We start from the raw sequence: 18,141 nt of genomic DNA on the forward strand, positions 1-18,141 counted from the left end.
TGTGATAGCGGCAGGGGCGTGATTGAGACGAGCGGGAGCTTGCTCACTCTACATGTGCACACGGATTCAACACAGCTCCCGCTGTACAGTGAGGGAGCTAACGATGATGTCACCTTGAAGTGCACAGAGAGGAGAATTATCCTTTTGGGAATGCAGTAGCTGGCGGAGGGGCTTCGTGTAAGAGCTCAGATCAGTCAGGATAAGCAACTCACAGAAAAAAGGTGCTTTATTTAAAACAAAGAATCTCAAAAAAGATTTCCAAAACAATGCATGTTGTCATTGATGATACAGCATGTGATTTTTATTTTCTCTTGCATTAAAACATTTTTTTTTTAAAGATACATTAGTTCATCCCCTACGTACAAAACAAGCATGAGATGAACACGACATGACAATGCTTGAGAGGAGAAAAGTCAAATGCGATTGAAGTTAGACCTTGGTGAGGTGATGGGGTAATCTACTCCTCATGTTTAGACTTTGTACAAAGAAAACCTAAAATCTGGTAATCCCTTGAAAAAATGAAAAACAATGTAGGAACTGCACCGTACGATAATATCATATTTTAGCTCAGGATAGCTTTGTTCAGGTGTTTTGCAACCACGACGCTGCAAATGTCATTCAAGGTGTGAGCAAAGAAAATGCTACTGTCAAACTTCTTGGCTAAAAAAACATGAGACAGAGAACAGGATGTGACAAAGAGAATCACAATATAGGGAAGAAAAAAAAAACTCATCATTCAGTGAACCTAAGAGACCTTGCACTTCTGTCAGCAAGAATAACAATGTTATCATACTGTCTTTTTTAATGACTTCACTAGTCACTTTACTGCTCTTCTGGGATAAGGCACCGTTTCATAACTGAACCCAGAACAGTGAGAGAGGACTTCTCACTAGACAACAGAGAACATGATCATTCTCTATTTACTTCACAGTATCACAGATGAAATAACAAAACTCAAGTAGAACTATTATGCCCCATTCACCTTTACCAGATGGCTTTCCAAATGGAAAGGCCCTATAAACAGTATGCTGTTACTATGGGCATTTCAGATATATTTCACATAACAACAAATAGAAAAGCACAAATAAATAGACGAGACGGTGCTCATACAGAACGCATGGGGCTCCTGAACATATCGTACATCCATTCCCACATCTGGGAACAGGGAGCTCTAGTCTCATATTTTTCCAAATCTCCGTATGAAAATGTGATACACAAGGAATACTTTGTTTTACCTAGTTAGTTATCATTACTGCTAGTGTTTCCACACCAACACAGAACATTGCAGACATAGTTCTACCAATGACATCTTGCTGCAATGACAGCATACAATGCTATCTGACAACACTAGTGACATCTAATGCTATCTGACAACACTAATAAGTTGGCAATGGCACCAATAATACACTTCCACACAGATACGAAGAAAAGGACATAACATTCAAATTTGATGTGTATTCATGCTATCAACTTACTGCAACAAATAATTCCCTGTGTGCCAGAAATCTGCCTATCCATTTCCCCTTGTGTACAAAACAAATGTATTTTCTTCAAAACGCTTAACAGAAAGTGGATACTAGACAGGTTATTAGAAATATCAAACTCTACAAGAAGTAAAAGAAATTCATCGGATTCTCTTAAAAGTATTTGACTTAATTTCAAGAATTGTGAACTGAAATAGCGCAGGAGGGCCTTCTTTGCATGCTTGCAATCAAAACAATACCAGAAGGCAGGCCTAGCAGAGTGTGTGTGCACGCAGTGAGCGGTGACCCAACCCTACATTAACCAGTTAACACAAAGTTGTCCTCTAGTGCAGAAGGAAAGCAGGGCCACAGAGTGACGGGGCCTCCACACATCTTCCACGAGAACCAGCACCCTGTTACCAAATGACAAACAGTGTTGGAAAAAAAGAGAGGGATCCACATGTCCAGACTGACGACAGCGTCAGGGGAAGACGGACAGAGTGGCAGAACGTTCTCGATTCCTCTGGTGATTGGTGCACTGTGGTCTCCTCCCCGTTCCCAGCAGTCTGCTGTCAGCGCAGCGCTCCTACGGCCTCAGACGTACCACTCCCGGCGTGAGATCACTGAGCCGTCCGTATGGGAAACGTAGTCCCCCTCAGCGCCGCTCTCGTAGCAGTCATCCGACAGGTAGGGGGAGCCGTTACTGAGGGGGCGTGACGGGGCGGTGTATCTGGCGCGGCCCGTCTGGTGGGGGCTGGGGTAGCCGTGCAGGTGTTCGTGACCGAGGTGATCGCCGTTCCTCAGCGCCCTCGTGCGGCCACCCGGCTCTCTGTGGTTGCTGACGACCGCCGGCGGCGTCTGATGCATGTGGAGGCGCTCGCGGTCTCGCTCGTGGTTGCGCTCGCGGTCGCCCCATTCTTCGCGGTCCTTGTCCACGTAGACGGCGTTGGCAGGCTTCGGGGAGTGAAGACGGGGCTGTGGGGGTGGAGCCTTCTGCATGTCCGAAGGCCCTATGTACTGCTTAGTGTAGTAGTCCCCGCGGAAAGTCTGCCGTTGTCGTAGGTAACAGACCCCGCCCAGCACCAGCAGCAGCAGGAGGAACATGGCTCCTCCCACAGCCCCACCCACGATGGTGCCAAGGTGGTTGTCAGGCGGCAGGGCAGCAAGGGTGGGGGAGGTGAAGTGGACCCGTCGCTTGTCTCCCACAGAGGTGGAGGAGGAGGCAGAACCCGTTAAAACAGGAGCAGGGGAGGTGGAAGGCATGGAGGTGGTGGGAGGATCTAATGGAGGGAAGCGGAGGGAGGAGAGGGGGGCGGGTAGAGGGGTCAGGGAGGGAGGGATGTACAGACAGACAGAAAAGTAGAGAATGTCAATGCCAACTACATCAGCATATTACTGAAAGGGGATAGGTTGACATGAAAAAACTATCAACATTTCTACATCTAAAACGACAAGCTGATAACAGCTTCAGGTCTGCGTCGACTTGATGTTGTCGGAACACAGTATGTGGTTGTTAGGTCTGGAAAACATAGGAAAGGCTGAGGAATGTTGATGTTACTAGTCCAGGATCCAGAAAGGGCTGAACAAGAACTACAGTAAGTCTTCTACAAAACACTTCTTTTAAAACCCTCACCAATTAAAAGTCAATGCTGACTGGCTTATATGAAGTGGCATGAGATGTTCATAATCCCTACTTGACAACTGGAGGCACTGCATGAGAGACACACAGTCAGCAGTCAGCCAGTCATGGAGGCTCTACATAATTGTCCTGACCTGGAACATCTATGCAAGAAGGAAGAGAAGACATTCCAGATGGCACAGATCTACGGTTGATGGCCAGTCACATGATCAGAGGTGGAACTATCAGAGGGGATGACTACTGAGGTGTAGACAGTCAGAACCAATGGAGGGGATGACTACTGGGGTGTAGAAAGTAAGGACCAATGGAGGGGATGACTACTGGGGTGTAGAGAGTCAGGACTAATTGAGGGGATGACTACTGAGTAGACAGTGACAGGTACAGGGAAGGTAAAGACATGGGCAATCCAGACCAACGCTTCTTCACAAGTCAGCCAGTCAGAGAGTTTGAACCACGGTTGTGGGTCCTCCCGGTATATGACCATGTGTTAATGGCTAATCCAAATCTTCACACGATGCTTATTATGTTCACGAGGCCAGACAAACCACAATCAACAGCTTAGCATCACAGAAGGGACATGATGTCACGTCTTCTGCTCAATCTGCTCTCCTCATTCCATCTGGAGGATTTCTGTCCCCTCGTGCCGAGTCAGGATTTCCCCGTTGAGGTTGTGATTGGGCTAGGACTGACTGATGTGTCTGTTGCCTGTGTGAAAGTGTTGTTGTTCCGACAGGTAGATAACTGGCCACTCTGGTCCTAGTTCCCAGTTACAGGTCAGACGCCTGTAGAGACATCAGACCCTGACGTCAAACCGGATGAAGTCAAACCGGATGAAGTCAAACCGGATGACGTCATGGACCCCACCATATCACTTGAATCAGATTAATTATGCGAAACCATGCAGAGACGCTGCATAAACGTGTGGGCGCACGCACGCGCACCCACGCACACGCACACAGCCAGAGGCACGCACAGAGAACACACACACACAGTACAAAACCACAGATCTCCTCTCAGAGGGAAAAGCAAAAAGGTTAAATAAATAATGAAGAAGAGTTGAAAAGAGCTGCTGAATGTTTTATGAATCTGGGACATGATCATCTCTCAGTCAAGGCTGCAGGCTTCTGCCTTTCACCGCCTGACAGAGAGAGAGACAGCGAGAGAGAGAGAGCGAGAGAGAGAGACAGAGAGAGACACAGAGAGAGACAGAGAGACACAGAGAGAGACAGAGAGAGACAGAGAGAGACAGAGAGAGACAGAGAGAGACACAGATAGATAGAGAGAGCATAAGAAAGAGAAAGAGACAGAACACAAAGAGAGTTCAGAGAGACAACAGAGAGACAGAGTAAAAGAGAGGGAGAGCAAGTGAGAGAGTACAGTAGACAAAGCTTCATTTAGGAAGAGCTGAGAGGTTGATGGGTGGAAAACAGGGGAGGGGATGGCCTGGCAAACAGCCAGGGAAAGACAGAGGGGTGAATGAGTGGACTGAGAAAAGGTGTTGGAGACGAACGGACAGATGGGATTTCCAGATAACCAGGCAGCTCTCCCTCTTTCTCTGGCTGAACATCTGGATACCTAATCACAACTAATCAGGCCCAAATTAAAACTCTTACACTGGAGTACCAGAAATAATCTGCACTAATACTCTCATTCAAAGCCCGACAAGCTGGGCTATGGAATTATGGAATGCAATAAAACGTGTGTTGTCTGAGCGGTTTCAAATCTACTGTAAGAACAACATAAAAAGCAGGACGCCACGTCTTTAGCAGCGCAGGACACTCCGGCCTCATCTCTACGTTATTAAGTGGATGCTGAAAGCTTCCCAGCAAGGATCCGTTTAAACGCCTCCCTCGGAGGTCCAGGGAGCCGGCACGTGGAACAGCTGTGTGCACAGTGGTCAGGGTTTCTCCCGCTCACCATTAACGCGGACGCGCAGGTCCTTAAAGCGTAGGCTGATGTCGTTGGCGACCTCACACCTGTAGACACCAGAGTCATTCCGCTGCAGGGGCCTCAGAAACAGCAGCGTGTTGTTGACATCGTCCACCCCCTCCGGCATGTCCCGGTCGAGCCTGGGATGATGACGCCAAGGACACAGTCAGACATAACCTCCCATCCGTACATGCGGAGAAGCGGCGAGCGGCGGACAAGCCCACAAACCTGATCCATTTGAAGTGGCGGGCCGGCGGGTTGGCATTGGCTTTGCAGGTCAGCTGGACGTTCTCCCGGCCGACGTACCAGTCCCCGTCGTAGCCGAGCACCGTGATGTCTGGGGCGTCTGCGCACAACAGAGGAAACACACATGACTGGCCCGGCCCATATCGCCCCGGCCCACCCAAAACCTCTGGTAGAACGAATGATTCCAACTGAATGAAACACGACTCCTCCGGGAGGGAATGAACAGGATACGGCCGTGTGCAGGAGACCGACAGACTCACACTGCACGTTGAGCTGGTAGGGGATCCTGAACTGGGTGTTCAGGGCGGGGTGGCGCACCACGCAGGTCAGCGTGTGGCCCTGGACGTGACGAGTGGGCTGCCACAGGTAGCGCACCTGGGTGCTGGTGGTGCCGTTGGCCTCTTCCTGCAGCGTCACCTCCGATTGGCCAAACAGGTCCGTCTCCCAGGAGACCTCAGCGGGGGGGCGGGCCCGCTCAGCGATGCAGGTGGCCACTACGGTTTCATTGCCCTCGTCGATTAGAGCCATCGACCCGGCCGACACGTACACCTTGGGCTCCACTGAGAGAGAGGAGGACAGACAGGGAGGAGACGGGATGAGGAAACGGGATGAGTGTTTAGTCACAGTTCCACTACCCTGTAGGGAAGTAGCCCTGTTTCTGAGGACGCTCTGGGAGAGGTGCCAACCAACACCCCCCCCCCCCCCCCCCCCCCCCCATTCCAGGCATTCATTCACCAAGGTCTTGTTCCCGCCTCTTTCCATCTCCCTCGTCTCTCCTGTCCTACTACGTAGCAGCAGCTCAGGGACTTTAACCTTTCAAACAGGGTGTGCCATGGCCTGGAATAATAAATCCATCTAACCCTGACCCCTGTTCCCCACTCTCTGGGGCACTCTTTAAAATTCTGGGGCACAGACGTGCGCACACACAGTACATTCCTCTCACTCCAATTATAGAAGCATGTTCCTATCCAGCAATTCCTTGTTCCCATTCCTTCAGCCTCTTAAATGTACCCAACTACTCATCAACTTTTATACTGTCATACTGTTTTACCTTACTGCCAGGCCACATCATCCACTGTCATACTGTTTTACCTAACTGCAAGGCCACATCATCCACTGTCATACTGTTTTACCTAACTGCAAGGCCCCATAATCCACTGTCATACTGTTTTACCTAACTGCAAGGCCACATCATCCACTGTCATACTGTTTTACCTAACTGCAAGGCCCCATAATCCACTGTCATACTGTTTTACCTAACTGCAAGGCCACATCATCCACTGTCATACTGTTTTACCTTACTGCAAGGCCCCATAATCAACTGTCATACTGTTTTATCTAACTGCAAGGCCCCATAATCTACAGTCATACTGTTTTACCTAACTGCAAGGCCACATCATCCACTGTCATACTGTTTTACCTAACTGCAAGGCCCCATAATCCACTGTCATACTGTTTTACCTAACTGCAAGGCCCCATAATCCACTGTCATACAGTTTTACCTAACTGCAAGGCCCCATCATCCACTGTCATAATGTTTTACCTAACTGCAAGGCCCCATAATCCACTGTCATACTGTTTTACCTAACTGCAAGGCCACATCATCCACTGTCATACTGTTTTACCTTACTGCAAGGCCCCATAATCAACTGTCATACTGTTTTACCTAACTGCAAGGCCACATCACCCACTGTCATACTGTTTTACCTAACTGCAAGGCCACATCATCCACTGTCATACTGTTTTACCTAACTGTAAGGCCACATCACCCACTGTCATACTGTTTTACCTAACTGCAAGGCCACATCATCCTGTCATACTGTTTTACCTAACTGCAAGGCCACATCATCCACTGTCATACTGTTTTACCTAACTGTAAGGCCACATCACCCACTGTCATACTGTTTTACCTAACTGCAAGGCCCCATAATCCACTGTCATAATGTTTTACCTAACTGCAAGGCCCCATAATCCACTGTCATACTGTTTTACCTAACTGCAAGGCCACATCATCCACTGTCATACTGTTTTACCTTACTGCAAGGCCCCATAATCAACTGTCATACTGTTTTACCTAACTGCAAGGCCACATCACCCACTGTCATACTGTTTTACCTAACTGCAAGGCCACATCATCCTGTCATACTGTTTTACCTAACTGCAAGGCCATTTTCATCATGTGTCATTCTGTTTACATCACAGCAGGGCCCCATCATCACCTAACCTTTGCCCTTCCCTCCTCCTGCTCTTCCTCTCCCCTCCTCCTGCTCTTCCTCTCCCCTCCTCCTGCTCTTCCTCTCCCCTCCTCCTGCTCTTCCTCTCCCCTCCTCCTGCTCTTCCTCTCCCCTCCTCCTGCTCTTCCTCTCCCCTCCTACAACTGTCCCTCTGGCCCAGTGACGTGAGAAGGATGTCTCCCTCATAATATAGTTATACATTATTAATTCAAGGCACTTTTCTAAGACACATCATTATACCATTTCAGAAACATACACGCACACTATCAACCCATTCCCATTCACACGCACGCACACTATCAACCCCTTCACACGCACGCACACTATCAACCCCTTCACACGCACGCACACTATCAACCCCTTCACACGCACGCACACTATCAACCCCTTCACACGCACGCACACTATCAACCCCTTCACACGCACGCACACAATCAACCCCTTCACACGCACGCACACTATCAACCCCTTCACACGCACGCACACTATCAACCCCTTCACACGCACGCACACTATCAACCCCTTCACACGCACGCACACTATCAACCCCTTCACACGCACGCACACTATCAACCCCTTCACACGCACGCACACTATCAACCCCTTCACACGCACGCACACTATCAACCCCTTCACACGCACGCACACAATCAACCCCTTCACACGCACGCACACTATCAACCCCTTCACACGCACGCACACTATCAACCCCTTCACACGCACGCACACAATCAACCCATACCCATTCATACGCACGCACGCTATCAACCCATACCCATACATGCACACTCTCCACACACACGTGCTCACACACACGCACGCACCACCTTACCGAGCACGCTGACCGTGGTGGAGGCCTGTGTGTTTCCCAGGGGGAAGGTGGCCACTTTGCAGGTGTACACTCCAATGTCTGCGAAGCCCACGTCCTCCAGAATGACGGTGGCATCATGGGAGGACGGTGAGCGGAAGGACAGGCGCCGTGTGTACTCCGCGTTGACGGAGATGCCAAACACAGGGTTGTACACCGCCAGCGTCAACGGGCCGGTGGACAGCTGCCGTTCCCAGGTACTCTGGGTGAGACTAAGGTTGGCGCCCACCTCCACGTTACAGGCCAACGTCACATTCTTCCCCAACACAGCACTCACCTTCCGGGGCACAATTACCTGACTTCCCCACGCCCCTGGAGAAAGGACGAGGGAGGGGTGAGATGAAGAGAAAACAATTAGTTTTACTAGCAACTACCATGTCATTCAAATCAATTCGGAAGTAGGAAAAAGGTATCATCAGAATAGTTCTAACTGGGCTGTAAACCAGAAACCTGTAAGCAGGTCCGCAAATGCAGAGGGCCGTAAATGCAATATGACAGCTGATGACGACAAAAAATGGCAAAATGAGGCCAACCTTCAAGGAAGACACTAAAGAACCTAGCAAAACAACAACTGCAGTATGTCTGCAAAACACACGCACGCGCCACTGTGGCTGGCATACTTTGTGTTAAGTTCTTAACGCAGGGGCTTCCTGTCAACAATTGACTCAAGGTGACCTCATCCATGGGATATCTTCACTTGGACTCAAGGTGACCTCATCCACTAGTTCTTTTCAATTCCAGTGTGCCATCAAAAGATAATCAGACTCCACTTTTCTGGGGAACAATCAATAAACATCAATCATGCCTGGTGTGTTTGTGTGTGTGTGTGTGTGTGTGTGTGTGTGTGTGTCTGTGTGTTGTGGGTGTATGCGTATGTGTGCGGGTGGTCGGGTGAGAGACAGCATTCTGTGAACAGAATTTAGTTGAAAGAGCATTGACGTCAGCTCTGCTAAAACATTTCCAAACCAAACAAGCTTAGTCGATGCCATCTAACTAAGCATTTACAGACATGTGGACAGTTGCTCATGAATCCACAGCAACAGCAGGAATGGTTCTCCGTCGACTTCATACACAGGCCAGTGTGTGTGTGTTCTGAAGAGCAGAGGGTATTCTGCTACAATAGTTGCCTGCCCTACTCCTGACCTGAATACAGGAATTAAAAGCAGACCTTTGTGAAACCTCCCTGTCTGTGTCCAATCAGAACTCCTCCCTAAAGTTTCCACTCTAGTCACTACATGGCCCGTCCACACTGTCCACACACACACACACACACACACACACACACACACGACATTAAGATCAGTAGTGCTCTAGGGACCTAGGGGTTAGAAGGAGGAAGGGAGGAGAAAGACGGAGACAGAAACCAGGAGGAAGTGAAGAGGAGACGGGGAGGAGATCTGCCAATATGATGAAAGTGCTAGTGGAGAAGAAACAGGCTGAAGGACAGAGGAGCATATGAAACACAGATGAGAGGAAACTAATGGATCTCTAAGACATTCTCCTGGGAAAGAGATCCAGTAAAAGGAATGGTGGCCACAGATAGATGCATAAATGAGAAACATCATAATACCAGCATGCTGCACCCCCCCCCCCCCCCCGCCCCACAGCCCCCTCAACCACATCACTAATTACAACAAGCTGCCAGTGGGAAGACGTCATTGTAAAATTAAAACCCGCCACATTGCTTGGCAACAGAGTCCAAACATTCCGCTTGTTGTTGTCGTGCCAACAACCATCCCAGCCAATCTACAGCCCCCACCCCAACAGAAAACATAAGCCGTTTTCTAAGTAGCCCAATGAAGGCCTGAGTACAGAGGGTGACATGAGAATGACAGCATAGAGAGGAGCAAAAAAAACATCAAGAGGACATGGACATTTTAAGGAAGCAACTTTTACTGAAGATTATTTGACCTGCCTGATTCAGGGAAGAACGCTCCCACTGCAGAACTGTGAACTGCAATGAGCACAGTTTAGTTTTGAAGCTTACCGTCTATAACACTGAGTTTACTGTTAGACATCTGTTGACTCTTGTTAAGCATGTCAATGATCACAGGCAGCTGCGTCACCTTCTGGTGGTGTCATTGGTTAGCAGGCTGACAGTGATGGAGGTAGAGAGTAACATATAGCGACTGCATTCCCAGCCAGGACTTGCAATAATTCACTCCAAACAGGAGACAGGGTTTTAATGAGGGGACAGACAGTGGGCCAACAGGATGTGTGTTCTAATGAGGGGACAGACTGCGGGCCAACAGGACATGGGTTCTAATGAGGGGACAAGCAGTGGGCCAACAGGACATGGGTTCTGATGAGGGGACAAGCAGTGGGCCAACAGGACATGGGTTCTGATGAGGGGACAAGCAGTGGGCCAACAGGATGTGGGTTCTAATTTGGGGACAGAGTGGGCCAAAAGGACGTGGGTTCTAATGAGGGGCAGACCGTGGCCCTACAGGACATGGGTTCTAATGAGGAGACGGACAGTGAGCTTGCTGCAGAACAGAGGCATTCTCTGTGGTCTAGGATAGGGCTGTGTGGGTGCTGCTCAGTACTGGAACTTTAAGATGGTGATTTTTATCATGGGATGAAGCAGGTTAAATTGCCATAGATATTAATAACCACATCACTACAGATCCGCTCGATCAAAGCTTTCATGTACTGTTATTTTAAGGCTCCTCTCAGAAGCATAGAGAAGGGGAGAAAACAAAGACATGACCTTCAATATAATCACCAAGCTAACCATCAGCAGAAACAGAAAGACCTCGCCCCGGAACACCAGCTGAAATAAACAGTCAAAGTATTGAAATGCCATTTTGTACTGTATCAAAATGAATCCACCACGAAGAATAGCTAACAGCTACACAAAGAAAAACTACAGTAGTGCCTGACACACACCCACTTATCCTCTCTCCCTCAAACCCCCCACGTCTCTCTAGCTCTCTCTCTCCTGGCAGCAAGAACACATTGTTCCCAGAGGAGACTCCAGGGCTCAGTCTTCCCTTCGTCAGCGGTACCTTCACACGCACCACGCATGTTGCAGCAGGTGTGTGGCTGGCTGGCTCTCAGTGTTCCAGTGGGAAGGAACTATGGAGAGCTCATGGCTGTGATGGTCGGTTTGGATCAGGAAGTGGGCCTGTGACATGCAGACATTCTGGCGTCATCACAATACTTTCGTGACTGTAGGTTATGGCACAGAGTTGACTCAGTAACCCCTGGTTGATGATTACACATGAACCAGGCACCTAATCACACACATCATGTCAACTATCATATGCAAGTAGACAGTTAAGAGTCATTAGGAGTCATATCAAACGGGTGTCATTAGTTAACGGTATCACTACGGTGAAGAAAAGGGGCGAGTGGCAGTCAGTGTGGTGTGATGAACATGGAGACATGATTGGTAAACCACTTCTGCCAGTGTGGAAAGCAGGTGTTCTTGACAGACTGGGATTTAACATGTGAGCATGTCAAACAGTAACCACACACAGTTCTGAACATGAAACAGAAGGTTTAGTCATTGCCGTGTAGAAGGAAGTGGATGCTTTTACACACCAGGTCAAAGGTTAGATCATTACTGTTAACCCAGTAGCAGCGCTATGGGTATCACATTTCAGAATCACACACACACCTCAGCTGCCTGTGTTCTGAGCAGGAATGCACCAGGAACTAAAATAGCAGCCTCCTGTTTGGGGGAGGAGAAAGGAGGAGAAATCCCCACTGTCCGAAGGTGGTGGACTATGTCCGGGGGAGGAGGAAGGGGACATTCCCCACAGGCCTCCAATACCAGATAGGAGAACCTCTCTCTGCTGGGCAATGGAGGAACCAGGCCTGCTAATGCCAAGGTTATGCCAAGGCTGTAATAACTCAGGGTTCATACTGTGGTAGCTAGCTAGCGCTTTGCTAATGGGGTCATAATGCCTTCCTAATGTTGTAATAACAACTTGCGGTAACAAAAGGAAAACCATGACATAATGTCTAAAAGGTTGGTCCTTCTGAGGTAAAACTGCCAGGGGAGAAATGAGTCATCCTCACAATAAATGTTGGACTGAAGATGCCCAATCAACCCATATAGAGAAGAGTACTGTATGTCCAATTCACAGTCCTTTAATGGAATGTCAGGACTCTGCCAAGACAACACGCCTAAAAGCACACAATGCTAAGCCCATATTAGACAATGGACTCACTCAAAGGACACAAAAGTGTTAAAGCATTGTCTGGCAAAACAGAAAGTGGAAAGAAAATCCCCTTTCAAAGACCATTCCCAGTTCCCATAAACTCTCACAGAGACACAAACACTGAAATATTCTGTGGAAAAATTTTGTGCCAAAGGATAGTCAGACAAATATGTTCGCTCTGTGAAGAGTTTAAAGGAAGAGTATGACCTAAAATTGTGATGGGGTGAATTCCCTTGGTGTCTGATTGCCAATAGTGCCATTTGACCTACGATGTCACAAAAAGAGATTCTTAACTTACCTCCCAGCCTTAAGGTAGCATCCTTAAATTTGTCCAAATTCATAAAATGAAAACATGCGACCCAATCTAGCAAAAGCTGCACAGCAAGCATGGAATTGAAATCACTTCAAATTGCGTTGGGTAGCGTCATCTACCTAAAAAAAATAATAATGATAAGATGGATAAAAGAACAACGCATGCGCCGATACCAGTTTTGAGTATCTGAACTTTGAGTATCAGCCTACACAGAGTACTGATCCGATACTGTCATGTTAAAAGAACATTTTCCACAACACAATTGTTTGCCATACAACGTTATTAACAACTTTCTCAAAATGTAAGAATATCGAAGTTACACCATTATAACAATAAAATCTTATTAATTAAAAGATACTCCAAGGTAGAGCAAGTCATTTGTGTAAATTCTAAAGCAATGTTGAATGGGAAAGTGGATATGTATTGAACAAATAGTCACTGCAAGGAAAACTAGGCATGTGACAATTTCAACAGTACAAAGGCATCACATTACACACAGACAGCAGTCAGTTAGATAGTTAGCTCATTTGCAATCTAAGGAGGCAATTACATAAAGGTAATTTTTATTTTAGGCTATGACAAAAATTCATAGCCTACAGTGGAATTCTCCAAAATGGTCAATATATGCAGTACCAAGGCAATGGCGTATAGAGCAGGGGGATAGGAGGAGGCTGTCAGTGGTATAATCAAAGCCCTGATCTAACAAAGTGGTTTATTCTTGAAATTTCCAAAGAAAATAGACCAAGTTTTCAACAAAAAAATGTATCGGCCTCCGTGTAATTGTTTTCCACTGAGCAACAGATACTGTAGCTACAGGGAAAATAGTGCCAGTTTGGAGTAATCAAATTCCAGCAGTTATTTCTGCAGTATGCAATAATAAAAAAATTAATACAGTGCTAGAATGACATAGATTGGAGTGAGAGTTTCCACTTGCAATGCAGCTTTTACTAGATTTGGCTGGGTGGTTTCGGTTCATAAATTTGGTCGATGCTAACTATAGGCAGGGAAAGAGGGGAAAAAACTGCGTATCATGGAATATGACACCATGGGCAAAACAACCCCAGGTAAGGCGAATTTCAACCAAATATTATTTTAGGTTGAACTATCCCTTTAAATAGCAAGAAAGAAAATGCTCTGTCCGTGTCTGTATAAGAGTTTTAAGACTGAGGCAAACGCAACATCCATCTCTGTAAAGGACGTTTAAAAAGTGAGAAAGCAGACGGTCTCTGTAAAGATAGTTTAAAGATTGAAGGGGAACAAAACAAAGTTTACTGGTAGGGGGACAAAACAATGCACAACTCAAAGTTTGATGATTAACCCAGGCAAAGGTCTCCACTAATGAGGAAGGCTTTTTCATATATTTCTCCATCTGATTCCTGCTTCAAACAGCAGTAGGTAGTGCATAAAGCCCTGGCACTGTGTGTGTGTCTGGGGAGGGGGGTTGGTGAAAAGCGGGGGGAGGCCCCTTGTGGATAATTACATCTTTCTCTTACCTTCCGCTTCCACATTCAGATCGGTTTCATCTAATACACACCGATTGCACACACACACACGCACGCACATACACGCACCTAACATTAATGACTCACATCTATTTAAGACAACATTTCTAGTTGAAATCCAAAGCTAGTCTAAATGTGAATAAATAAATGGGCTCGTACAGAGAAATTACAAATGTGGCACAACACCAGTCAGCATTATGTAGGTCTGACAGATTCCTTCCACCACACTGACTCCCTCCCTCAAACCGACCTACAACAGGCTTGGTTGGCAAGGCTGACAATAGTGACGGATTCAATGTGAGTAAAAAAAGCTGAACATAACTTGAACTAGTAATAATATTTCAAGACCCAAGGATCTGAGCATCTCGGTTCTGTGAGAATGAGATGTTTGGAACTGGGGCTACTCCTGATCCACACCACCCACTGAGAAACATTTTCCTTCTCAATTTTCAGTTTTGTTTGTACATTTCAAATACAGTATTATTGTAACCATCCTTGGAGCCTCCAGAAAGAATTGTTATAAAGAGTTATTTCCTCTGCGTGTTAAGCAATACAGTATGTCCATCCTCCTCCTCTGACTTGGCCTTATGTTTAACTGGAGAACTCCTAGAATCTCATAATCTGTAATAAACGGAGTACAGGCAACCCCTCTACAATCTGTTCCAGCATACGTGGTAAAACACACTAACATGCTGTGTACACAGACCTGATACCAGGCTTTAGGCTAGTCCTACGGTGCCATGAGCTCATTAAAGCCTTCCAGAGCCTGGGCAGACACAAAGAGGGTCAGGAAGGAGAGGGAACCCCCCCACCCCCCTTGTCCTGATGGTCAGCCCCCGTCCGATTCTCAGTGTCATTAACTGACTGCAAAGAAACAACACAGGGAATGAACAAACACTGCAGGACATGAAATCACAGAGGAGCGCCACATAGTGCTCCAATAGAAACAGCTGAGCCGTGGGAGTGTCATAACTAAATAAAAAAAATGTATAAAAGACTAACAAATGTTACCAAGTTCAGTGCATTCATAATTGATGGGTGGCTGTTATGGAACAGTGTGTTCTCCACACACATTGGCTGTGACACACAGGAGGACACTGTACTCAGCCCATCAGCAGGACAGTACTCATCCGTCAGGTCTTCTAGTTGCCCTGACAAATAGGCTCAACCCTAAACAGTTTGGCCTACCAGCCACTTGCTTTCCAAACACATTCCCTTAGCAGTGATCATCTACACTCACATACTGTAGCCATAACTCCTATATGAACAAGCGGGATCTGAAGTACCTCATGTCCTGTTAGGGAGTTGTGTGGAGAAGCCATTCACAAAACTGTCCACAGAGCCCGGTTAGAGTAGTGAATGACAGTTGTCTCCAGGTCTAAAGTCTACAGAAACCTTGATGAAAAAGGTTCTCTGGAACATACACTTATGGAACATAAGTGGATTTTTCTATCCCTCCTCCCTGGCATGTTGTGTTGACTAAGAAGGTACATGAAGAGGAGAGGCAAGGCCAGTGGGGCCAGGCAGTCTAAAGTATTCTCCTCAGCAAGACTGTGGAGGGAGGCCAGGGTGAAGAAGTCACTGACTACAGCCCAGCATCAGACCAACGCCCCACTGATGCATAATACATTACAAATTATGTTACGGGCCATCGGCATTGCAGGTCGTGTACAAGGAGTGTGACACGGTGTGAAAACGTGTGTCATGTATAAAGAAAAACATTGTGCACAATATACATACTGGCAGTTTAAAACTGCAAGCAAACTATCTAAAAGAACAGTTAAATAACCTTTTCATAAACCATCACACAACGGGCGTATAGAGACCGGTGGGTTCCAAACATTTATCAAAAGAATAGACACCCATAATGCCATTAAAACACCACCCGAAAGATAACTATAGATATTCATCAATGGTGACTTCCAACGGATGTGCCTATGGGGCTTGTGTGACTAAAATCAGGCATTTTTATGCATACAAGCATTATATTCCGTTCATATTTCCAGTTTCAGAACAGTTCCTATGCAATATCTACAGGAGGTCCTGGCTAATACATTTGTTAGATAACATATTGAGCTCCTTGGCCACATACCAGTGGTGGGTTTGGCAGGAAATTAGAATGCATGAGCAAAAAAAGATCCCTATAGCTACTGGAAAATATGGAGACGGACCTGAGAATAGGGTAGTCAAAAGTGCATGTCTTATTTCACAGAGTAAAAACATGTAATTCATGGGATTTGTTACATCATATTATACTCTGGCTTGCCTAAACAAATAGTTAAATATTATGCAACTCCTATTAGGTATACATTTTGTATTAATGATCAATGAGTCAAATGTTAGACGTTTAATTAGATTTTCATTGACCGAATACTGTGTTGGTCAATCTTAAAAACGCAGAATTAAATCAATTTCAATCACACATTCTAACAAAATGAGCCATTTGACATCTTTTCAGCTCATAACTCTGTAAATGTACTGGTTTCAAAAAGACTACAACTGTGATGGGGAAGTGCTTCCTGCTTCGGCCCAACATGGCGGAGATTACCCATGAGATCTGTTCTAGCTACATAAGGGGACCATCTCTACCAGGAAAACAAAACAGGAAACGGCAATGAAACATGAAAAATTCTAATAAGTACTCACAGAAAACCCTATAGGCATGATCAATGTTAGAGTTTCAAAGATAGATAGTCTTAAAAGGCTTATATTATGGTCTTCCAGTATTTCTATCATATTTACACACTGTCAATTTGTTAGGGTGGCGTATCTATGATCGCTATGAAGGCTGGATCAAGTCTAAAATAGTCCATAGGACGTCTATGATTAAGTTCTCTCAACTATTTGGACAATAAACGTAAACATTTGACACCTTTTGTGTCTAATGGGGAAGAACCATAAAAATGTTGCCTTTACATTGTAACAGTTGAAACTTGTCTATAAACATATAATAAACATGTTAACAATGACAAAAATCTATTTGTGACAATCCATTGTTGAGGAGATTGTCCCAATTATCAGAAATCCCTAAAATATTAAGGAGGCCTCTAACAACTTTCTCCATTTTATGTAACATCCATAACACTTCTAACTTCATGATGCATCATCTTCATGTCAATTCAAAGGGGTTCTTTGTAAGCAAATGTAAAATCCATGTTACATTTCTGTCACCATTCTTATCCAGAGTGACTAATCGTGAGAGCATTCATCTTAAGACAGCTAGGTTGGACAACCACCCATTTCAGTAGCTATCAGCAAATAGGAAGAAAAATATATACCTTAACTTCAATCATTGTTTAATGTGATTGTTAGTATTTAACTTTTCATTTTTGTTCATCTTTATCAACAATGTACAAACTCACTCCACAGTACAATTACATTAAAGATTATCCAGACGCAGACTCAACTGGTAGCACATTCTTTGCTCAGGATGAAGATGTCCTTTATCACATCTTCCAATTAAAATGCCTATGGAGGTCAAGAATGACATTAGTTTAAACCAACTTAAATAATACATGTCGCTTAAAGTACAAAGGCAAATCTCAGTTTTCATAACCACAAAATACATAAGCAGAAAGAGCATATACAATGCATTTTAGACATGTTAAACCAAGCAGCAAAGACATACAGTGGGGCAATAAAGTATTTAGTCAGCCACCAATTGTGCAAGTTCTCCCACTTAAAAAGATGAGGCCTGTAATTCTCATCATAGGTACACTTCAAATATGAGAGACAAAATAAGAAAAATAAATCCAGAAAATGACATTGTAGGATTTTT

The 18,141-nt window shown here is 45.8% G+C and overlaps 1 protein-coding gene across 1 annotated transcript in view; it reads right to left on the reverse strand.

Annotated features, from left to right (window-relative positions):
• Window positions 1–208: 208 nt before the first annotated feature.
• The window catches only part of nectin3b (nectin cell adhesion molecule 3b), a 37,926-nt gene continuing 19,993 nt past the window's right edge, over window positions 209–18,141 (reverse strand). Inside the window, exons 3-7 of the mRNA XM_020047985.2 lie at window positions 8,344–8,691; window positions 5,538–5,837; window positions 5,260–5,377; window positions 5,020–5,171; window positions 209–2,743 (exon numbers count right to left, since the gene is read on the reverse strand). Of these exons, the coding sequence (XP_019903544.1) occupies window positions 2,058–2,743; window positions 5,020–5,171; window positions 5,260–5,377; window positions 5,538–5,837; window positions 8,344–8,691 (1,604 nt within the window). The 3' untranslated portion in view covers window positions 209–2,057. The remainder of the gene's footprint in view (window positions 2,744–5,019; window positions 5,172–5,259; window positions 5,378–5,537; window positions 5,838–8,343; window positions 8,692–18,141) is intronic.

The sequence above is a fragment of the Esox lucius genome, chromosome 7 (genome assembly GCF_011004845.1).
Source record: "Esox lucius isolate fEsoLuc1 chromosome 7, fEsoLuc1.pri, whole genome shotgun sequence".
Taxonomy (NCBI): Eukaryota; Metazoa; Chordata; class Actinopteri; order Esociformes; family Esocidae; genus Esox; species Esox lucius.